The sequence below is a fragment of the Sitodiplosis mosellana genome, unplaced genomic scaffold (assembly GCF_009176505.1).
Source record: "Sitodiplosis mosellana isolate CC-2019 unplaced genomic scaffold, AAFC_SMos_1.0 Smas_scaffold_6167, whole genome shotgun sequence".
Lineage (NCBI taxonomy): Eukaryota > Metazoa > Arthropoda > Insecta > Diptera > Cecidomyiidae > Sitodiplosis > Sitodiplosis mosellana.
Window position 1 is genome coordinate 589,408 of NW_022601408.1, and position 19,976 is coordinate 609,383.

Sequence of the window (19,976 nt, forward strand, 5' to 3'; positions counted from 1 at the left end):
ATTTTTTTCTTGTCTATTGAGCCGATTCGTTTTTCGCCGATATTTATAGATGACTCGGAAATTGTCTAATCTATATCGCGAAAACATACCTTTAACCAACTCATTAGAATATCAGCAAAATATTTCATTCATGCCAATGCTTAGGACACAAACAAATAATGGCGTAGCACAATTCAAACATACACTATTCTTTGATGTTTTTTTTTTAAAGAATAAAAGAGTGGAATGAATGGAAACTGTTATACCAGTATAACCTGGCCGCTACAGCACCGTTGGATATCGACTCTAGACAAGAGTGAGTGAGGCGTACTGCAAGCGCGTAAGATGCATTGTGTTTATAGTTTGAATAGCATTTCAAATGCATATTAGGCAACGAATATACAAAATAAATACGATACCATCATAGCCGATTGAAATCACTTTTCACGTAGACTTCGACCAAATAACACCGACACATTTGTTTCGTTGTTACCGACACCATTTTACCGTTATTGTGCATACATCGCAGTCGAACAAAATGTTTCTCGTTTTTGTGCTCATTGTGACTGTGCTTGGGCTGCTGCTGATAGATTCGCGAAAACCGAAACATTTTCCACCAGGTAATTTTTGTCATTTATTTTGCGATATTTTTTGTAAATTAGATGGTTTCTTCGCTACATTTGCATTACAGGGCCACGTTGGTTACCTTCAATCGGCAATCTTTTTTTGGTGCACAAATTACGTGCAACATATGGGTTTTTCTATTTGGTGTGGCATCATTTTTACCAAAGCTATGGACCGGTAGTCGGAATACGCATCGGTCGAACTTTTTTAGTGATAGTCTTGGGCAGAGATGCGATACGCGAGTTTTACAACATGGATTCGGTAAATGGCCGACCAATTGGATTTTTCTATCGTATTCGAACTTTCAATAAGCGATTGGGTGTTGTATTCAATGACGGTGATTTTTGGGACATTCAAAGAAAGTTCTCATTAAAAGTACTACGCCAAATGGGCATGGGGCGTGCCAATATGATTGAACAAATTGAAAGCGAATGCATCGAAATGGTTAAATTTTTTACAAAAAAATCAACAAATGATCAACTAATTGAAATGCAACACGCTTTCGACATTCCCGTGTTGAACATTTTGTGGACATTGATCGCTGGATATAGGTAACTGAAATATTATTTCAGCCAGATTCCATTCAATATGTATTGTATTATATTGAATCCAATGTAAATCTTAGGTTCGAACACGATGACGAACGTTTGCAAAAGCTTCTAAAAATGATTCATGAGTGCTTTCGAGTGGTTGATATGACTGGTGGTAAAATACCATTTAAGATTTTGAATATTTGACACATTAAATATAATAAATTCAAAATTTATTTATATAATTTGTTCTATTCAAAGGTATTCTGAACCTATTACCATGGGTAAGATACTTTATTCCAGTTAAATCGGGCTATAAACCATTAGTTGACAATCACAAGCAACTGTGGAGCTTCTTGCGTGAGGTGGTTAATGAAACCAGGGCAAAAAATTCTAACGAACGACCCAAATCTTTTATCAACTCATATTTGGAAGAATTGGAGAGCAAATCCAACGGGGAAAATATACATGGTTCATTTTCTGGTATTGACCACACGAAGTGAATATCATAATTCGCGTGTATTCAGTGTTTTTTTTTTCTTTTTGTAGATGAACAGCTGTTATCAATTTGCTTAGACTTCTTTCAAGCAGGTACGGAGACTACAAGTAATACGCTTAGTTTTGGTCTAATGTACATGGTTCATAATCGGCGAGTTTGTGATCAAGTACAAGCTGAATTAGACGCAGTAATTGGACAAAAACGATTTCCCAATTTGCAAGATCGTAATCATTTGCCATATGTGGAAGCAGTTCTATCGGAGATACAAAGATTTTCGAATGTAGCGCCGTTGGGCATAGCTCATCGTACCACGGAAAATACCCAATTCAAAGAGTACGTTATCCCAAAAGACACTGTAATATTGATGTCACTATACAGCGTTAACATGGACAAAGATTATTGGCACGATCCGGACATCTTCAGACCTGGTATTTCATAATATAATATCATAATTATTATTAATATTATATTATAATATATTTTCAATTTTATATTAATTCAGAACGCTTTTTAAATGAAAACGGAGAATATATACCTCATACAGAGCAGTTTCTTCCATTTGGTTTAGGTGTGTGCCGCTTTCTTTTTCTCGTACAGTTTGTGTAAAAATCCTCTAATTACACCGAGTTTTTTTTTTTCATTTCCATAAATAGGCAAGCGACGTTGTATGGGCGAAAACTTGGCCAAAGCTAGCTTATTCTTATATTTTGCAACATTTATGCACGCATTCAACATGATTGTACCGAATAATGTATCACTACCGAATATCAAACCAATTGATGGCATAACGCTACAACCAAGACCATTCAAACTTCAATTGAAACCAAGATTTTAGACTGATAGCCAACAAATTTAACATTTCAATATAATGAATAATCTTTTCGTCTTTTGTCTTTTGACCCCCCCCCCCCAAAAAAAAAAAATCTCATCAACTCAAACCTCAAGTTTGAACTTCACTTTGTTGTCTGTTGTCGTTTGATGTCGTAAGGTCATGCATAATGCACAAAAAATAGCAACAGTTGTTGCTGTCGTAATTGTACAAATACACGCGAAGGCGCAACAGTCTACTTCAACTGATTATTATTACTGTGACTTCATAATAAGCGCCCGTATCGTGACTACGTGTATGTACAACATATACGTATTCTTGATTATCTTTGCTATTTGACTTGTTTCTCCGTTTTGGCAGCCCAACTAAATATACCAAACGGTTCGGTGCAGCTTGAAGGAAAATAATAACGTAGCGATAAAAGATCAATCATTTTTCGAACGGGACGTATAGTAACATATTTCATTTCCATTTTTAATATGTTCAAAGTGTTTTAAGCAATCGTGAGTTGCGACGAAATCCGTTGAAAAACAAAAGAATTTTCGAAAGCTATCAATATTTCTTGGCGATAGCCAAAGTCAAGAGAAAGAGAAACGAAATTACGTAGGCAGTGAGGTTAGAGTATACAAATTGCGTAGCGAATAAATTCCGTAAATATTATTTGAAATCTGTTCACATAAAATAAAAAAGCGTGTAATTTGCCAAACGTCAAAACTACTGAAAACCCCGTTTTCATATCGACGATTGTCATTTTTGTCGTCACATGTTTTGTTAATATGTACACATTTCGATGTGTCGGTACTCTTGTGCGATCCGCTGCGGTTAAGTCAAATCGTAGCCTTTCGCCACTAACCGTTGCCTTATCTCAAAGACATCAACCATCCACGACTAACACACACGAACTTCTGGCACACAAACCCGAAAACGAACATCATCAACACATCACATCGAGTGTAAACAAAGTAAGTGGAGCTGAATTGGAATGAAGTAGGTTCTAATTGGGATGGCTATAAGAATTATGCAAATATTCTATTTTCAACCAATTGAAATTGTCGTTTATTTTGCCGTATTTTCAGCCTTCAATTAACACAATCACCGATACATTCGGTCGTGTCCACACTTATTTACGAATTTCATTAACCGAACGCTGCAATCTTAGATGTAAGTGTCAACAGTTTGCGCACGTTGTAGTATATGTAGAAGTGAGTGTGTGGAAGTGTGCGGCGTATACATCGCATAAATGGATACATTGGGATGCAACTGAAATAATCATGAGAAATACAACAAATACGCAAACACTAACACACACACACACACCTTGGTAGACAATGTACAAAGCAAACAACAAACAGGGAATAAATTAAAAAAAAATTGGTATCGTTTATGTACTTTTTGGTGAATCTAAGGTCAATATTGTATGCCAGCTGAAGGAGTTCAGTTGACCGAACGTTCAAAGCTGCTAACAAACGAAGAAATTTACTACATAGCTCGTTTATTCGTTGAGCAAGGTGTACGAAAGATCCGATTGACTGGCGGAGAACCAACCGTACGAAAAGACATTGTTGATATTATTCGTAAGTAATTTTTGAGTCATTTTACACAATACAAAATGACACTTTATTTGATGTACGGCAAATTTTTTTTCGGTAGAAAATTTAAAGCAAATCGAAGGTCTTGAACAAGTGAATATCACAACGAACGGCATAATGTTAACACGATTGCTAGTACCGATGCACCGAGCCGGTTTGAATGGTATCAATATTAGCTTGGACACATTGAAAAAGGCGAAATATGAGCAAATCACGCGTCGCAAAGGTTTTGATCGGGCTATTGCCGGCATCGATTTAGCTATTCAACTGGGATATAAGCCAAAAGTGAATTGCGTTGTTATGAAAAAGTTTAATGACACGGAACTATGTGATTTTGTTGAGTTCACAAAAGATCGCAATGTTGACGTACGATTCATCGAATACATGCCATTCACTGGCAATAAATGGGACACAGACAAAATGGTTACATTCCGGTGAGTTAACTAATTATCGTAATTTCTCCAAATGTCAATCGAAATTTTCTGATATAACTTTTATTTATAGTGAAATGTTGTCAACGATTCAAAAGCAATATACCGACTTCCATGCGCTTCCAAATGAACCAAATGACACGTCCAAAGCATACAAAGTCGATGGTTTCAAAGGGCAGATTGGTTTCATCACATCGATGACGGAGCACTTTTGTGGCTCGTGCAACCGATTGCGAATCACAGCTGACGGTAACTTGAAGGTGTGCCTTTTTGGAAACAAAGAAATTTCACTGAAGGATGCAATCAGAAATAATTGCTCCAAGGATGATTTACTTGCGATGATTGAATCGGCTGTAAAGCGTAAACAAAAGCAACACGCCGGTAAGGATTTGAAGCAATTTATTTATTTTTCGATTTAACTCATCTTTAGCAAATATGATATGATAAATTTTTTTTCTGTGAAACCATCGAAATGATACCAAACATTTGAAATTGATTTCAAAATTCGTATTGGAAATGAAATGAAGTATATTCTTGTTGGAACAAATGGTAAATGCGACATATATCAACAAATCACAATGACGAATGTCTTTCTTTTGAACGTCCTCAATAGGCATGCTGAATCTATCACAAATGGAAAATCGACCGATGATTTTGATCGGTGGATAGCATTCGGCTATCGCGACAAATCAAACAAGAACAAATCATACGAAAATGTTAATTCATTCAAACTGCTTTTCAATTTTAGTGTCTAAGGTTAGTTCAGATGTAATTCTTTGTTGAATTTTAACATACTAAGTATTTTGTTTGGATTATTGTTTTTTTGTGGTTGTTTCCCTCATTTTCTTGTTTGAGTTTTGCAATTCAGTCAAATTCATTGGTAGCATGTTTCATTTTGGGTTGGAAATTGGTTTTGTGTTAAGTTGATCCAGTTTCCGTATGCACCTACGACACACATCTCGTGTCTTGTGGCTGGGTAGCTAGAGGAAAATATGGGCGCAAAGCATGTATTTTTGATAAAAAAGGATCATTATCATCCGTATGCAAACCAATACAATTTTTGTTGCTTCTTCTTTTTCCCACTATGGACGCCGCCATTGTTATGAAGATGTTGAGAAATGAGTGTATTTAATTAAATGCCAACATCCGCGTAAGGCTCTACTAAATAAATATGTTTTCGAAATTCATTCTGGAGACAATCACGTTTAGTTAGTCGACTAGTTTGGGACATTTTGACTAAGAGTGATTTGTGATTAAAGTTAACTGCAGTTGCTTATTTTGTTCGAGACAATCACTTCTAGTCAGTCAAATAGTCACTGAATGTCCCAAATTAATCGACTGACTTAGACAGTCAAAAATTTTCCACACGGGTTATTATAAATAAACATTTTTTCTACACCAAATAATCCATTAATTTATACCAATTTGATACGAATTGCACACGGATGTTCATTATCTTTTCTTTTTCTTTTGCATATCTGGCTTCATATTCACGATAACGAAATTTTTGTCATATTGTTTGTATCATAAATGCTCTTCAAATCCGTTCATTGGCAATGTTTTTGATTTGTGTTTTTGACATTTTCAGAACAACCACTGTCTTCAACATCACCAACATCATCCAATTTAGGATATTCAATCAATACATTGTCAGGCTCAAATTACCGTTATATACCGATGCAACCGATGTTCGCCCAAGGAAATCATCAACAAATGCGGTTCTTTACGACCACTGCAAGAAATCTCAATGGAGGTTCGAATGAAACCACAACGCCAAAGCAATTGACGCACATTGACGACGCAGGAAAAGCACGTATGGTTGACGTTAATCACAAGTCAGTCACGGAACGTCTTGCTGTTGCCAGTGCTGTGGTACACGTTGGTCCCGATATCGCAAAATTGATCGAACAGAATTCGGTGAAGAAAGGAGACGTTCTGTCTATCGCACAAATAGCTGGTATTATTGGCGCAAAGCGTACGGCTGAAATCATTCCTCTGTGTCACAACATTCCAATATCATCGGTGGTAATAAATACAGTACTAAATCTAACGGATAATTGTGTAAACATTCGAGCCACTGTTAAGTGTGAAGGCAAAACAGGCGTGGAAATGGAAGCATTGTGCGCTGTCACTACGGCTGCTTTGACTATCTATGATATGTGCAAGGCAATTTCAAAGAATATTACTATATCCGATGTAATGCTTTTAAAGAAATCCGGTGGCAAGCAATTCTATCAGCGAGACGGATATATTGAATTGGATGACAAAAAGCAGGCTAACAATGAGGAAATTGTTATACAAAACTATAACACTGAACCAATTGTAACCAAGGAACCATTCTATCCTACTCACATTTGAAAAGCATCAATGATCGTCAAGTAAAAATTTAATTTTCCAAACAATTGCATTCATGTTATTTTTCACGTATCATTTTATTTTATCGTAAAATTTTATTCAATGGTTTAAATTTGATCATTCACACATTTTTAATGTTATTTTTTTTTGAAGAGAAGGATTTATTGTAATCATAAAATTATTTGATTCAATTAGCACAAATAAAAGTATGTATTTTGCCTTTAATCTTTAACAAAAGTATATGTGTTTTATGTGTATGTGTGAATTTTGGGTTATTTGCGTTTAGTGAGAAACAAATGCCATTTTTGGACAACTTAGACACGAATTTGATGGATAGAATGTGGGTGGCGGTCGGTCATCGTTAGTTTGCCACTAGAACATGGTTTCGATTTTCTTCGCTGTTGCCAGTGCTCGCGGCAGTTTGTTCAGCTCCCGGACCGCTGCCTTCGCCTTTGATTTTAATGTTGTGCTTTTCTCTAAATTTATTAATCTCAACACCTTTCGCGGTCAGCTGCTCTTGTCGCTGTGCAATCAGCTTCTCCAATTGTTCCTTTGCATCATTCAGCTGTGGCAAAACACTTTTGACTGTTCGCTCACACAACACACCGCCAATCAATCGGAAACATTTGCGATCCTCTTCAACCGATTTAAGTGTATCGATTACCGTTCTGCGGGAAAAATTTCAATTTTAGCAGTTGATTCGTTCACAGAGATACCAATTCCATTTGAAATGAAAATTGATAGAAATAGCGTTTGGAGTGAGGTTAGGATCACCTTTTATATGTACTTACTTGTGTTCTTTTAAATCGAGCTCCAATGTTGAAATATTACTGACAATATTTCGTTGTTCGCTGCGCAACGCTTGCAATTCGTTCAATATTTTGACATGTTCTTTATCATTTTTTGATGATTCGGCTGCCATGTTTCAAGCGTATTTGTATCAGATCGATTCGGCGAAAAAATAATCCAAAAAAATAAAACACACACAATACTATGACTAAACGAAGTGTTTTCAGTATTGTGAGTACTTCACGTAGGTGTTTACTGTATGATGTATATATTCTCGCTAAAAATGTCATCTGCACGTTTTTCGACTGTCATATAATACGTAAATCGAAATACGTACGTTGTACGTTCGTGATACGGCTTATATTGGAATGCCCCTGAAATGGCAATTCAATTTGGATATGGACTAGAAATTGGAAAAAAAAAGTAAACCATCTTTTAGGCACACAATCTGGTTATTCTATTTATCATTTTTATTTAGAGATTTAACTTTTGAGTTCCATCCGACGCTATAAAGGATTATCAAAAACTAACTCATATTATAATTTGCCATTATCTAGATCTGCACAAGATTTATACTGTAGTGCCCTATTGTTGGTATTCTTTCGTAATTATACATTCATCTTCTTCGAAATATCGTAATTTGAAAGGGAATATATAGATGTGTCTGGGTTGCTATGGCTGTTTTAGAATGAAGTTTTAATAAGCAAATAATTCGAAAAATATTATCGATATCTGAGACGAAAGAACAATTTTTAATTAAGCATTTCTTTTTCTCGAGGGGAGAGGATTTGAAAATTTCTGTGAAACACTTTTTGTTTTGTAGAGTTTTTCTTTTCTTTTTTAGTTAACCGTTAAACCAACCAAGGTTGTTTAATTCAATCGACATTTTTTTTTACTGTCTACAAAATGCATAACTATTTGTATTCATGCTTATGGAATGCTTTTTCCCTCGGGAATTATTGGTGATTGTGGGGCTGTTGAGGTGTGGCTGTCTAAATTATTCTCATCGGTGAAACTATGAACGGACCCAGAACGAGATGTTGACACTTTCGTCTGTGAAACAAACAAAGCCGAAATTTATTGATTACACACTCAATTGAAAAAGAAAAATCGAATATCGTCATAATTTTACCTTCACATTTTCATAGGCGCTACCGACCCGCTCTTCGATCGAGCGATAGGAATCCGATTTTTTCATTTGGCTCAATTTGCTGGAGATGCCACTTGTTAGGCCGCCCAAAATCGATGACGTCTTTTCAGCAGTTGTTTTAATGGCCGATTCTGTTTTTTGGAAAACATGGCTTTCTCGAACATTCTTCAAACTTTGGTTCATGTCATCAGAGATCTCCTTCCAAACGGTGATACCCAATTTTCGTTTCAATTCACTGGCATGACGTACCTTCGATGTAAGTACAGTTCGTAGAGTTGCAATCTCCTCTTCGACACGAGCCAATTCCTATAAGATATTGAGAAAAATTAGTACCAAATAACTAATTTATAATAATAAATGATGACTGAAGATGTTTGGATTGTTATGGCTTACCTGGCTCCATTCCGCACGAACACGATCCTGCTCTTCACTTGACAAACTAGCAAATTCATTTGCAATATCAACGGAACTTATCGATGCTGCCCCTGGCGAGGTATCTGATAGCTTTTCAGATCCATCTGCAACAAACAATTTAAACAGAATGGGCTTAAACAAGAATCAAAAATCAAATTACGAAAGGTGTATTTTGACACTAGTTTAATTCAATTAAACGATGGATAACCAATATGGAAAAGTGCACCCCATTGAATACAACACTTGCTGTATCGTACGTAATTAAGCGATTTAAATAATAGTGGAAACAAGTAACAATCATAATTAAATAAAAATCAAATATTATACCTCGGCTACCAATATTGAGGAAATTTTTATAATTGTCATTACTGGATATCTTTGCTAAATAAGGCTTGGAAAAGTCAATAAAAGTAACTTTCACATCACGGATCGACTGGCGATTAAAGAGTCTGCCCAAAATTTTAATTTGTTTACTGGAATTGAGAAGTCCATTCCCTTTGGAATCGCAGTTTAGATTAATGGAGGCGAGCTCAGCCTCTGCCTTTTGGTAATCGCTCGTGTCTTCATGCTCGTCGGATATACTGAATATTTGATCAAGCGGTAGTGACCGTAAATATAGTTCGGTTTCGGGTGACCATTCACGACAAACACCATCGTCATCATCATACAATGAACGATGATCGAATTCGGTAATTTCTTCTTCATCTAACGATGGTGTCATCGTTTCTGTTTTCGGATAATATGGATCCTCAATGTATTCCAAACTCGGAGGATCATCGTCGCCCATTTTTCGCATTATTTTTTTGCCTTTTTACGATACTTTCAAACTAACTTCAAACACTCCACAAAATCCAAATTAGGATATAAAATGTCTACTGTACAAACTACATACAATGCCGATGACAAAATTCTAAACATTTCTTCACTTCGATCCAAAAGCCAAAATTACTTTTCGAAAGTATCGTTCGTTAAATTTAGATTAACACGGAAATTTTGATTCGACGCTCAAGCACGACAACAAACTTCATTGTTATTTGTAGTATTGGAGAAACAAAATGAATGTACCGTTATGGAAATCTAGCAGAAAACGCGTACAGAGAAACTAACAAAATCGCTTCAATCACGCCACTGCTATTCTACTCTCACTATGTGTTGTTTAAAAAACATCATCATACATCAAAGTTCGGCTCGTTTGATTCATACCTGTGGATATTCAAACAGTGGAAACCATAGTGGGGCTTTTACTGCGATTACACTCATTTTTTTCTCCATTTATGCTTCACATTCATCCAATTCCTCTCTTTCTCTATCTATCTTCATTTCACTTTGGTGGTTTTTTTTTTTGCGAAGAGTAAAAACACAATAACAAGTGAAACATTCACACAACAAAGTTGACTCACATTTGAGATCATTTTACACAAGCAAAATACTAACCATGTGTGTGTGGATTCCAACTTATTTCAATACAACAACAATCACAGAGGTGCACAGAATAATTAACATAAAACGAAAGTAATTTAACTACGTTTGTTTTCCATGGCAAGAAAAGGTAAAAGAAAGAGAATTGCCATCATTGAAATGTTTTTTTTTTGTTTGGTTTTCTTGTTCAATTCGAAAAGGGATTTTGCTAATGATTAAATTCCTCAAGAGACCTATAGGCGTCCCCAAAGCGCAATGAAATGCATATATACACTGAACACACACACACACACACACAAAATGACCAAAGTGATACTTCTGCTATCTGATACAGCTAGAGCTATTGGTGATCAAACAAATACCGAAAATATGATTCGTAAGCAAAATGAAAATCAATGACAATCTTTCGATAGAAGGAGAAATAACAAAAAAATGTTCGCATACAAAAAAAATCAACCACTTGTCGATTGTATGCGAGGAACCGTGGCAAAAATTAGAGAAAAAATATTGATAATGTTCGGAGAAAGAATTTTCTTTTTCTCTCGATAAATTCAATCAATTGTGGCTTAAAGCAACAAAAACAATATATTATTACGTGTGTATGACTTACATGGCGGAGTAGTTGAACTCATATTGTTTTGAAGATTTTTTTTTTTTTGGATTAATTTTAGCTCAGCTTGATATTTCCAATATTTTAATACCCAATGTAATTGATTTGACCAACAAATCGTCGATTCCTTTGAAATGTATTCCAATCGAAATGAAAAAAAAATTATTTTCAACACAATGACAATTTAATTAACTTTTATACCGATGAACAAAATGATAGAGCGTTTTTTCGCACAAAATAAAATCTATGAAACAATTTTGCTGTATTGCAATGTTATAATATTTCAGAACTCAGTTTTCAACTTACCACTGTACACGGTGCTGTAGACAAGACAAACCAAAATTCTGACACTTAATTTTTGTGAAATATTCACTAGGATGATGAAGAACAGCTTGGAAGCCGACGTTGTGTTTTGGTTAGATACGTAATTCGTCGCAATATAATATTCTGAATTGTTTATGTGTATGTTGAATCAGAGAAAAATACGTCACTTTAGTACGGCGCCGTACTAAATGAAACATATTTAGTTCATTGAACGTCAAAGCTACAGCTAGAGCTAAACTGAGTCATGGTGTATACAATGGAACGGAGACTTTTGACAGTTCGAATTTGTATAACCTCAACTGTTAGCGATCAAATTGTTTGTTAAATTTTTTTGGAAAGCATGGCAAATTTGATTCTATTCAAATAAATAAATAACGATGGCAAAGGTATTTGCCTTTAAAAATTGACTTGAATTTTGATTGCAATTGAACTAACCTACTCCTCAATTTAGTCATTTTCAGATGGCCGTCGTTCGAACGTTGTAAATATACTTTCCAGTTTGAAGGTGTACTCTCTACAATATTTCCCACACAATCTTCATCCAAACAATACCCTTTTTCTCAACGGTAAAGATGAACATGCGGCTGACGAAACAATCAATCCATCGCTTGGTGTTCAAGCAACTTACCCTCTTAAATTAGACTTAGCAACTGACATCAACTTAACGGTTGAGAACAATATTGTTCTGAAATTGGTGTATCAGAAGAATGATTACATTAACGATGTTGCCAAACTCACCGGAAATTACAAGAGATCGAGTAAGTGTTTGTAACTAAGAAAGAAAATCCAATCGAGTCAATGATTATTTCTCTTGATTCTCCAGAGGGAGGTGCAACGAAGAGGAACAAAGGCAATATATACTCAATGCATCTAAATAATTTGATGGAAATAACTGCAAAAGATCCAGATCCATACTTTTTTGGCTCATACAACTGGTATTATACGGGTGGCACACTGGAGACGGCATCGATATTCGACATCGATTTCTTATTTTATGTTTCCGGAGAAAAGCTAAATATTTTCAGTGAGTTTTGGTATTCGCCAGAAAGAAATTTTTTGATGAAAAAATTATTGTGTTTTTTTCACAGATTCAGCCAAGTTGGTTCCAACCAAAGATCAACTACAGTTGGAACATTTGGATAGTACAAACAATAAAATCTGTGATACAATATTTGAGATAACAAAATCAAATGATAGTTGCTATGTTGCTGCACGTCAAAAGAAACGTTTCACTCTGTTTTATTTACAAGATGAGTTGACGCAACAAGAGTTTCAATGTGAACGAAATATACCATTTATGAGCGGCACATTTACCGACAAATATTTCTTTACGATCAACGCAAATAGAATTATTCAGCAACATGATTTGGGCGAGAGGAGAGAATGTGGTCGGATGCACTTGAAATTACCGAAGAACAATAGCTTTTGGTGCCAACTAAAGAGTTACGACAATCAACTTCTCTTTGCCGATGAGAATAAAGTGAAAATCTATGACAGTCGTTTGTTTGCTAAAAAGGCGTCCAAATGCATGGAAATCTCAGTAGATAGTATTACGGAAAAATGTGAGGAAATCACATGTATTGAAACCGATGCGAGTGAACATAATGTTTACGTGTCTACAACGCACCATTTATTCGTGTTCGATGTGCGGTATGGGATGGAGAGTGGCAATCAATTGACACGGTACACACATCAGATGAAAACACCACCAATGATGATTGAATGCGCGGGTGGTGGAGCAACTGGGACTGCACCTAATGAGCGCTTAATAGCTCTATCCGGCACATTTACCGACGACATTGCAATTGCACAACATATTAAATCTCAGAATGACAAACTTCGGAACAATAATATTCCACAAAAAATTGTTTCCCTATCCGATGCATTGTACAAAAAATTACGAGAGAATGGACTTCGATCGGAGGCCGAAAATTTATTTAATGTTAACCGCTCGATTAATATCGGTACTCGTTTCATAAGAATTAATTCAAATTTGTTTTTACTCAGTGAGAAATCATCAGGTGAAATTTTTTACCAGCAAATTACACCCGACGAAGGTGATGAAACGCAAGAGATTGACGACAAGCTATTTTGTAATTTAGACCTGGACACTCGGAATGAAAACCATTCGACAGTTACCAGTGTGACTAATTTCGATAGCATCAAACGTATTTTAAACTTTAATTTACCAGACGAAACGGAAGTGCCCGACATGGAAAACCCAAAAGTGAAAAGATGGCAATTATCGATGGAACAACTCGCATCCTACAAAGATATGTTGTCAGCTGATTTACTGAATGTTTGGAATGAACAGCAATTATCTACAGGAGTGCGTAAAACTGACAAAACTGAGTTTGTTAACTGTTGGATTGATAGAACATCCACAGTCACTCAATGCGAAGATGATGTCGACGCGCCAAAAAATAGTTTTTCCATGTTTTAACAGAAATAATTAAAAAAAAAAACACATAAAAAATGAATTGATTTGCATTTATGTTTATTAGATATCTTAACTAGGTTCTTGATTTTCATTTATGTTTTGGTGGATACTAAAATAGCATTGGGATCATTCGATTTCACTTGTTTTTTATCATATGTTTTTACAGTGCTTTCGTTCAAAGCAAATTCACAATTGCCGACGAATTGGAACGGGATTCTCTTCGACGACAATTGTTTTCGTCATAACATCGTAGCCAGTACGATTGTTGCGAAAGAAGAGCAAAACAAAACACATCGGGAACATCAAAGTCATTAGCATATTTTTAGCAATGGCACGTAATAAAGCGCGTCGAAAGCCCGGATTCGAAGCCGGATACATTAGTGCACGTGTTGAGGCATTCAAATTGGTGGGCTCAGCATGAATTTGTCCGATGGGTACAACCGCTTCAACGTACAGAATCCGAATTCCCATTATTATCTTTCCCGGTGTGGCTGACTGCCCTTGAGCTGTCCACATCGCTTCGTAAATACATACCATAACTTTCGTTAGAATCTCCACCAATAGCAGATCTGACGAAAAGGATAAGAACTCCAAATAATCTTCTTCCAGTGATGATCGCAATGAATCAAAGTCCAAACTCACGCTACAGAGAAAAATATCAATAAATATACATGGTAATCCCATAACTGGGTTATAACTTACATTTGAATATTAAAGAGGTCAATCATCATGAAGACAATCATCAGTTTGATAATAAACAGAATTATAACCTGCAATTAGATTAAATTTGTTTAGCAAACTGTTATTTATATTGTTATATTCAACTTATTGTTACTCTTTCACTTACGTCGATCGCTTCGGCCAAGAATCTTTTCCAAATAGGCGCAATAACATATTCGTAGCCACCATTTTGATAAAGAATCTGCATATTTTGCCGAACATTATCCATATAATTGTTGCGATTTGGTTGGAAAAAATTGTTGCCAAAGAATTGCGGTCGTGGTTCAGCCTGATTATTTCCATTCGCGGCTTGTGGAAATAATTGTGGATTGAATGTGGGCGCTGCTGCTGAAAACGGTGGATACTGGGCCGGTAGAAATGGCATCGGAGGAATGAAAACATTATTGATATTTGGTTGTAGATTTGAGGACAAGTAGTACGGGAAATAGGTGTATGCCATTTGCTGGAGCTGCACTTTTTGCAACCATACTCTCAAGGCATCGAAATATTCTTCTTTGGTTTGAATCACAGCATCTGGATCTATTTTGTCAATTTTGATGTTCTTCTGTTCATTTCCACTTTCACTCTCGCTTTCATTTGTTTTTGTGTCGTCGGCTTTGCCATGCTTCAAGTCCTCTTGGTCAGTTTTCATTTTGTGGTTTTTTCGATGAATAAACTATTTCTTAAATCGTATTGAAATTGTGCCAAAGTGAGTTTACCAACGAATTCACGAATTTTCTGGTTTGTTCTTCTCTATTATTGCTGATTTCCGTGATTTCAATACCTTAACATTTGGCTTTAATTTTGTTTTTGCGAAATTGTCCAATTTAAATTTAAAATATGTTCTAGCTGAATGCCACTACGATTTGATTACTCTATAAAATTTTACTAGAAAATAGAAAACGGGTAACAATGTCCACGTAAATCAATACTTCAACAACATCATTTTTTTACTTCAAATAAGAAACAATAAATATCAATTGAAGGATGAAAAAAAATTGTTGACATTTCTAGTACGATGTGGTTTATGTATGATACGTTCTATCGTGTAAGTACATACTTGAATGTGTCTTAAGTACTTACCTGTTTGATAGGATTCCGTTGAAGTTGATTGTTTTCTTAAAACTGAACCTTGGAGCCATTCAAATTCACACAGAAAGTAGATTCGGTAAGTTATATTTTTTCAAATTCTTTCCATAAACTTCGAAGGTATAAATAATATATTTAACATAGAGTTTACCATATGGTAGTGGGATTCTATCAAACAAAATCATATAGATATACTGTGTTAGAATATCGCAATAACATGTGTGTTTAATTAATTGAATTTACTTTCTGTGTGTTAGAATTTATCGCATTCTTTAAGTGTTGAAAATCATGGCACATAAATAAAAAGGCTACTAATCATTCATTCACCCGTTGTTTATTCAAAAATCTTAAACTAGCATCGAAATATCATTTTGACAATTTTCATCAACCGAACATGGAATTATGAAGTGTTTCTAAATCTTGTTCTCTTTGTTTCGCCCGAGCCCGTTCTGCTCTTTGTCTTTCATAGTCTGGATCATCAGTTTTAAGCTCGTGACGGCACAATGGGCATGAGTTGGTCTTCTCAAGCCTGAAAAAAGTGAAAAAAACGGTTAACTACACTGTAAATTCAATAGGATTTTTATTTAATCCATTGGGATTTTCCAACTGGAAAATCCCAAAATATTAATATAAAATCCTCTTTCTTTTACAGTGTAAGAAGCTAGCATTATAAAAGTAAATACACTCACCATGGCAAAATACACTCGCTGTAAAAATAAGAATAAAAAACTGTTAGTTTTATGTAAATTTTTACGCAGATGACACATCTATCTAAATAAATTAAAAAAATATAATGGATGTATAACTTCGCCATTCAGTTAAATGATTTTAATTCATTCAAGGGTATGTTAATGAAGAAAAAAAAACCTGTGGAATGCGTGGCTGCGGCTGCAGGGCATAACTTTGAAAACCTTCTCATAAAATCCATCCTTGTCAGTTTGATTCAAACCGTCGTCTTTAACATCATCGTCTTCATCGTCGGGCTCGGCAGGATCCAGCTTTAAGCAAATCATACATTTTTCGGAATTTTTTTCCGGGCTTGATCGGTTTATTTTCACTTTGCGCTCTTCCAATCGTGCAACTTCTTCCTTAGATGCTGGCGGTGGAGCACCATCAAAGTGCGCTGGGATATAGCCATTTTCAATGAGAAAACGCACAACGAGCAAGTCCTGATGCTCTTGTGGATTCACATCGGGATCGACACCCCAACTAAAATCGTCTTCATAGTCCATTTCGGCCCGAATAATGCTCAATTGTGCACTAATTGTTTATCAAACTCTGAAATAATTTTGTTAATCAATAGTGATTTGACACTTTTCGTGCCCAGCTAACGTCATGTCGGAAACAGTAGCTAAAATTTCGTATAGATGGCATTGGAAAACTGCATTTAAGGTTCACTCCGTTTCAAATTTTAATTTTTTAGGACAAACAGCAGACAAACATATGTTTTATACTACAATTTATTCTCACAGAGGCCAATAAGTAATAATATCATATATGGATATTATTATAATACACCGGCGCATATAGCAATCATCACAATGATTGGTCAACGGTGTGCTCTACGTTGCATGTGATTCGATATAATTATCAAGATTGAGACTTTTTTCGAGCATTTTTCATGGGGTAGCCCAGTTTTTGATATTCTAGCCACAGTGTACGATTATTGACACCATGTATTTTGGCTGCTTTACAAAATCCCATTCCCTCATCTCGTACTGCTTGAAGAGCCCGCAAGAAATTTTCATTTTTCCGAATCATCTTTCGGCTTGTGCCGCTGATCCGTTGCTTTTTCGATGGGTTTTTCATCGCTTGGTCATCACCGCTCGCAGATTCAGTCGATGCATAGAAACTGTGTGGGTTAATTGATAAGAATAATTCATTTTCAGTCGATCTACTTACTTCATCGCGACTATCCAACTCGCTCTTCTCATCATCCACTTTTTTTATTTTTGTTATAGAGCAAATGTCAGTCAATGACCTTAGTTTTCTTTTCCCATTTCCACTGTTTTCCACTTGACACTCCTCTGAATTGGCGTCCAGATGTCCCCAAACGATTTCAGGTGTGTCCGAAAAAGTCACGCTTTTGCGTTTTTTCGTGGTTTTTGTTTGTTCGCTGGTGCTTGCAATGCTTTTAACAGTGATGTCCTTTTGCTTTACCCCAATACTGGTAGTTTGTGATGTCGAAGTATCCTCTTCAGTAGCGGTGTTTGGTAATATAGAATCGTCAATATCCTGATTTTCAACACTCGATCCAATTGATGTAACCTCATCTAAACCTTTAATCTTCAATGTATTGGCAACTCGTAATAGCTCGGCCAAATGATCTTGGCGAATATTCACTTCTCCATTATAGATGAAATAAATGAGGCTTTTTATGTGGTCATACTTAATCCCGGTCAAAACAATCACCTAAATCAATTGTATTATTACGTGTGTGTAAATATCTGAAACAAATTATGTATATATTTAAAATAATTACCGGGTGTTTACATGAGTTCCTCAAGAAGATGTTCTAGAATCGCAGAAAAAAGAGATTAGGGTGATTGGATACGAAATAGAGTTGCTCAAATACCTGAAAAAATGGGCTGCATGCTGACAAAACAATCTTATGTGCGTGAATTTCTTGATTTTCCGAAATTAATGTTACATCAACCATCTGGTCATTCTGGAGAAATGTCGAAAACACCGTTATCAAATTTGGATGATGATTGTTCCAACGTAAACAAAATTGCTCTACTGGCATTGCTTTTCGATAGTTTTGAACGATGAGCCGTAAATCGGACTGTTTTTACTTGTAGACAATTCCAAACTCAATGTGCCTCCTTAAAATGCAGTGAAGACGCCGAAGCCAGACACTAGATATGTCATTGAAAGATATATATGTATATCGAAATAGGAAAAAAAATTATTATTATGCATTGCTGTTGATATAAATGTTTAATTTACTGAAATTTTAATTATGTCGACGGTATTTTAGATGGCGACACTTGCCCATAAAGAGACTCCATCCGTCATGTCATGTCATGTCAATACTATCCATACATGTGCTTCGGTGTAGTTCAACTTTGTTTTTGTTTACAACACACAGCCAGCAATTCGGTTCTTTTATAATTGAATAATTCCATCAAAAAGTATAAAAATCTGCTGGAAATATGGATTGGGAAGAACAAGATCAAGTTAATGAAGACTTAAGCTCAAACAATGAAAAAAACAGCGAAAATGATGGGGATGACGGTGAAGAAACTAAGACCGAAAGAGTGAGTAAATATTCAAAGAGGCTTTCATAATTGAAATAAATTATTCAAAATTTAATTTGAAATAGAGTACGATTCGATCAGAGTTGAAGACCATGTCGTTTGCCGAATTGCTCAAGCTAAAAGAGGAACTTGGTTCAAAAGTATATAATGAAGCACTATTTGGTGAGGAATCAACACCGAAAAAGCGAAACAAAGCTGTGAAGCATCAAACCACATTCAAACGAGAGAATAAAAATCGGCCACGAGAAATTTCTGCAAAAAAGCAAGTGCCGCTGCTGGGAAAATCTAAGCCATCGAAAAAAGACCAGGGACCTCGTGATCCACGTTTCGACAGCCAATGTGGTGAATTTGACCGAACCAAATTCAAAGAAGATTATGGATTTGTTAATGAAATTCGCGAAAAAGAAATTTCCGAACTGAAAGAGCAACTAAAACATCTGAAGGATGATCAAGCGGACGAAAAGTCAAAAGTCAAATTATTGATACAACGAATGCAAAATCAGAATTTAGAAGAAAAGAAACTGAGGGAACGAAAACAAGCAAAAACTGAAGAGAGACAAAAGAATAAGGATGCCATAAAGAATGAGCGGAAACCATTTTTCATGTCAAAACGTATGTATATAATTAACTCCAACTTTGTTCACTTTGAACTTACCAAATGAATTGTAACATTATGTTTCTCCTTTTCATTCAATTTAGGCGAGCAAAAAGCGCAAGATTTGGTCAAACAGTTTGAAGAGCTTAAGAAATCGGGCAAACTGAATAAACATTTAGAAAAAAGACGCAAAAAGAATATGTCGCGAGATCGAAAAAAATACAATTTCGATTAAATATATTTAATATATAGGTATAGAAATAAAGATTCTTTTTTATTTCAATGAAGAATTTTGAGTCATTTCATAAAGCAAACCAGAGCAAAAGCAGT

General features: G+C 35.5%; 9 protein-coding genes across 13 annotated transcripts; 4 read left to right on the forward strand and 5 right to left on the reverse strand.

The window, feature by feature from the left end:
* Window positions 1–473: 473 nt before the first annotated feature.
* LOC129575598 (methyl farnesoate epoxidase-like) lies at window positions 474–2,510 on the forward strand. The gene is made up of 7 exons (XM_055459434.1): window positions 474–599; window positions 671–1,154; window positions 1,229–1,308; window positions 1,395–1,616; window positions 1,683–2,060; window positions 2,135–2,200; window positions 2,286–2,510. The coding sequence occupies exons 1-7, from the start codon at window positions 518–520 to the stop codon at window positions 2,465–2,467; spliced, it is 1,494 nt and encodes a 497-aa protein (XP_055315409.1). The 5' UTR covers window positions 474–517; the 3' UTR covers window positions 2,468–2,510.
* An 82-nt stretch (window positions 2,511–2,592) lies between these two features.
* Window positions 2,593–7,073, forward strand: LOC129575596 (molybdenum cofactor biosynthesis protein 1). Of its 2 annotated transcripts, none has more exons than XM_055459431.1 (6): window positions 2,593–3,423; window positions 3,538–3,622; window positions 3,868–4,035; window positions 4,112–4,484; window positions 4,555–4,862; window positions 6,070–7,073. In XM_055459431.1, the coding sequence occupies exons 1-6, from the start codon at window positions 3,238–3,240 to the stop codon at window positions 6,837–6,839; spliced, it is 1,890 nt and encodes a 629-aa protein (XP_055315406.1). In that variant the 5' UTR covers window positions 2,593–3,237; the 3' UTR covers window positions 6,840–7,073. The 2 variants fall into 2 exon arrangements, with proteins under 2 accessions (XP_055315406.1, XP_055315407.1); XM_055459432.1 differs by lacking the exon at window positions 6,070–7,073 and adding an exon at window positions 5,095–6,031 and having other exon boundaries at window positions 2,728–3,423.
* Window positions 6,882–7,888, reverse strand: LOC129575604 (probable prefoldin subunit 2). Its single transcript, XM_055459443.1, has 2 exons — window positions 7,628–7,888; window positions 6,882–7,504 (listed from the first exon to the last, which is right to left on the reverse strand). The coding sequence occupies exons 1-2, from the start codon at window positions 7,756–7,758 to the stop codon at window positions 7,198–7,200; spliced, it is 438 nt and encodes a 145-aa protein (XP_055315418.1). The 5' UTR covers window positions 7,759–7,888; the 3' UTR covers window positions 6,882–7,197.
* A 184-nt stretch (window positions 7,889–8,072) lies between these two features.
* LOC129575601 (tumor protein D52) lies at window positions 8,073–11,662 on the reverse strand. Of its 2 annotated transcripts, XM_055459437.1 has the most exons (5): window positions 11,525–11,662; window positions 11,219–11,345; window positions 9,169–9,293; window positions 8,758–9,081; window positions 8,073–8,678 (listed from the first exon to the last, which is right to left on the reverse strand). In XM_055459437.1, exons 2-5 carry the CDS (start codon window positions 11,238–11,240, stop codon window positions 8,556–8,558), a joined length of 594 nt encoding a protein of 197 aa, XP_055315412.1. In that variant the 5' UTR covers window positions 11,241–11,345; window positions 11,525–11,662; the 3' UTR covers window positions 8,073–8,555. The 2 variants fall into 2 exon arrangements, with proteins under 2 accessions (XP_055315412.1, XP_055315411.1); XM_055459436.1 differs by lacking the exons at window positions 11,219–11,345; window positions 11,525–11,662 and adding an exon at window positions 9,517–10,613.
* An 81-nt stretch (window positions 11,663–11,743) lies between these two features.
* LOC129575597 (uncharacterized) lies at window positions 11,744–14,022 on the forward strand. The gene is made up of 4 exons (XM_055459433.1): window positions 11,744–11,928; window positions 11,994–12,300; window positions 12,366–12,566; window positions 12,631–14,022. The coding sequence occupies exons 1-4, from the start codon at window positions 11,920–11,922 to the stop codon at window positions 13,983–13,985; spliced, it is 1,872 nt and encodes a 623-aa protein (XP_055315408.1). The 5' UTR covers window positions 11,744–11,919; the 3' UTR covers window positions 13,986–14,022.
* On the reverse strand, window positions 14,019–15,730 carry LOC129575599 (protein FAM8A1). The gene is made up of 3 exons (XM_055459435.1): window positions 14,830–15,730; window positions 14,685–14,752; window positions 14,019–14,625 (listed from the first exon to the last, which is right to left on the reverse strand). Exons 1-3 carry the CDS (start codon window positions 15,352–15,354, stop codon window positions 14,169–14,171), a joined length of 1,050 nt encoding a protein of 349 aa, XP_055315410.1. The 5' UTR covers window positions 15,355–15,730; the 3' UTR covers window positions 14,019–14,168.
* Window positions 15,731–16,109: 379 nt separating this feature from the next.
* Window positions 16,110–18,694, reverse strand: LOC129575602 (protein bric-a-brac 1-like). 3 transcript variants are annotated; one of them, XM_055459440.1, is made up of 6 exons: window positions 18,367–18,694; window positions 18,274–18,306; window positions 17,773–18,203; window positions 16,659–17,643; window positions 16,481–16,498; window positions 16,110–16,320 (listed from the first exon to the last, which is right to left on the reverse strand). In XM_055459440.1, exons 1-4 carry the CDS (start codon window positions 18,535–18,537, stop codon window positions 17,382–17,384), a joined length of 897 nt encoding a protein of 298 aa, XP_055315415.1. In that variant the 5' UTR covers window positions 18,538–18,694; the 3' UTR covers window positions 16,110–16,320; window positions 16,481–16,498; window positions 16,659–17,381. The 3 variants fall into 3 exon arrangements, with proteins under 3 accessions (XP_055315415.1, XP_055315413.1, XP_055315416.1); XM_055459438.1 differs by having other exon boundaries at window positions 16,659–18,203; XM_055459441.1 differs by lacking the exons at window positions 16,110–16,320; window positions 16,481–16,498 and having other exon boundaries at window positions 17,485–17,643; window positions 17,694–18,203.
* On the reverse strand, window positions 16,176–17,023 carry LOC129575752 (E3 ubiquitin-protein ligase RNF181). The gene is made up of 3 exons (XM_055459745.1): window positions 16,659–17,023; window positions 16,481–16,498; window positions 16,176–16,320 (listed from the first exon to the last, which is right to left on the reverse strand). Exons 1-3 carry the CDS (start codon window positions 17,021–17,023, stop codon window positions 16,176–16,178), a joined length of 528 nt encoding a protein of 175 aa, XP_055315720.1.
* Window positions 18,695–18,772: 78 nt separating the features above from the next.
* Window positions 18,773–19,936, forward strand: LOC129575603 (ribosomal RNA processing protein 36 homolog). The gene is made up of 3 exons (XM_055459442.1): window positions 18,773–19,051; window positions 19,117–19,663; window positions 19,751–19,936. Exons 1-3 carry the CDS (start codon window positions 18,947–18,949, stop codon window positions 19,879–19,881), a joined length of 783 nt encoding a protein of 260 aa, XP_055315417.1. The 5' UTR covers window positions 18,773–18,946; the 3' UTR covers window positions 19,882–19,936.
* Window positions 19,937–19,976: the final 40 nt, after the last annotated feature.

What these genes read in the sequence shown, in the direction of transcription:
- LOC129575598 (XM_055459434.1), top strand. Translation starts at nt 518, where the DNA reads ATGTTTCTCGTTTTTGTGCTCATTGTGACTGTGCTTGGGCTGCTGCTG. An exon ending in TATACATGGTTCATTTTCTG is followed by an intron (nt 1,617 to 1,682) that starts GTATTGACCACA and finishes TTCTTTTTGTAG; the next exon opens with ATGAACAGCTGTTATCAATT. An exon ending in TCCGGACATCTTCAGACCTG is followed by an intron (nt 2,061 to 2,134) that starts GTATTTCATAAT and finishes ATATTAATTCAG; the next exon opens with AACGCTTTTTAAATGAAAAC.
- LOC129575596 (XM_055459431.1), top strand. Translation starts at nt 3,238, where the DNA reads ATGTACACATTTCGATGTGTCGGTACTCTTGTGCGATCCGCTGCGGTT. An exon ending in TCACATCGAGTGTAAACAAA is followed by an intron (nt 3,424 to 3,537) that starts GTAAGTGGAGCT and finishes CCGTATTTTCAG; the next exon opens with CCTTCAATTAACACAATCAC. An exon ending in AGACATTGTTGATATTATTC is followed by an intron (nt 4,036 to 4,111) that starts GTAAGTAATTTT and finishes TTTTTTCGGTAG; the next exon opens with AAAATTTAAAGCAAATCGAA.
- LOC129575604 (XM_055459443.1), bottom strand. Translation starts at nt 7,758, where the DNA reads ATGGCAGCCGAATCATCAAAAAATGATAAAGAACATGTCAAAATATTG. An exon ending in CTCGATTTAAAAGAACACAA is followed by an intron (nt 7,505 to 7,627) that starts GTAAGTACATAT and finishes TTTTTCCCGCAG; the next exon opens with AACGGTAATCGATACACTTA.
- LOC129575601 (XM_055459436.1), bottom strand. Translation starts at nt 9,985, where the DNA reads ATGCGAAAAATGGGCGACGATGATCCTCCGAGTTTGGAATACATTGAG. An exon ending in CCTCAATATTGGTAGCCGAG is followed by an intron (nt 9,294 to 9,516) that starts GTATAATATTTG and finishes TGTTTGTTGCAG; the next exon opens with ATGGATCTGAAAAGCTATCA. An exon ending in TTCGTGCGGAATGGAGCCAG is followed by an intron (nt 9,082 to 9,168) that starts GTAAGCCATAAC and finishes AATATCTTATAG; the next exon opens with GAATTGGCTCGTGTCGAAGA.
- LOC129575597 (XM_055459433.1), top strand. An exon ending in CGGAAATTACAAGAGATCGA is followed by an intron (nt 12,301 to 12,365) that starts GTAAGTGTTTGT and finishes TTGATTCTCCAG; the next exon opens with AGGGAGGTGCAACGAAGAGG. An exon ending in AGAAAAGCTAAATATTTTCA is followed by an intron (nt 12,567 to 12,630) that starts GTGAGTTTTGGT and finishes TTTTTTTCACAG; the next exon opens with ATTCAGCCAAGTTGGTTCCA.
- LOC129575599 (XM_055459435.1), bottom strand. Translation starts at nt 15,354, where the DNA reads ATGAAAACTGACCAAGAGGACTTGAAGCATGGCAAAGCCGACGACACA. An exon ending in TCTTGGCCGAAGCGATCGAC is followed by an intron (nt 14,753 to 14,829) that starts GTAAGTGAAAGA and finishes ATCTAATTGCAG; the next exon opens with GTTATAATTCTGTTTATTAT. An exon ending in GACCTCTTTAATATTCAAAT is followed by an intron (nt 14,626 to 14,684) that starts GTAAGTTATAAC and finishes TTTTCTCTGTAG; the next exon opens with CGTGAGTTTGGACTTTGATT.
- LOC129575752 (XM_055459745.1), bottom strand. Translation starts at nt 17,023, where the DNA reads ATGGACTATGAAGACGATTTTAGTTGGGGTGTCGATCCCGATGTGAAT.
- LOC129575602 (XM_055459438.1), bottom strand. Translation starts at nt 18,537, where the DNA reads ATGCCAGTAGAGCAATTTTGTTTACGTTGGAACAATCATCATCCAAAT. An exon ending in CATGCAGCCCATTTTTTCAG is followed by an intron (nt 18,307 to 18,366) that starts GTATTTGAGCAA and finishes CTGCGATTCTAG; the next exon opens with AACATCTTCTTGAGGAACTC. An exon ending in GGAACTCATGTAAACACCCG is followed by an intron (nt 18,204 to 18,273) that starts GTAATTATTTTA and finishes CAATTGATTTAG; the next exon opens with GTGATTGTTTTGACCGGGAT.
- LOC129575603 (XM_055459442.1), top strand. Translation starts at nt 18,947, where the DNA reads ATGGATTGGGAAGAACAAGATCAAGTTAATGAAGACTTAAGCTCAAAC. An exon ending in AAGAAACTAAGACCGAAAGA is followed by an intron (nt 19,052 to 19,116) that starts GTGAGTAAATAT and finishes AATTTGAAATAG; the next exon opens with AGTACGATTCGATCAGAGTT. An exon ending in ACCATTTTTCATGTCAAAAC is followed by an intron (nt 19,664 to 19,750) that starts GTATGTATATAA and finishes CATTCAATTTAG; the next exon opens with GCGAGCAAAAAGCGCAAGAT.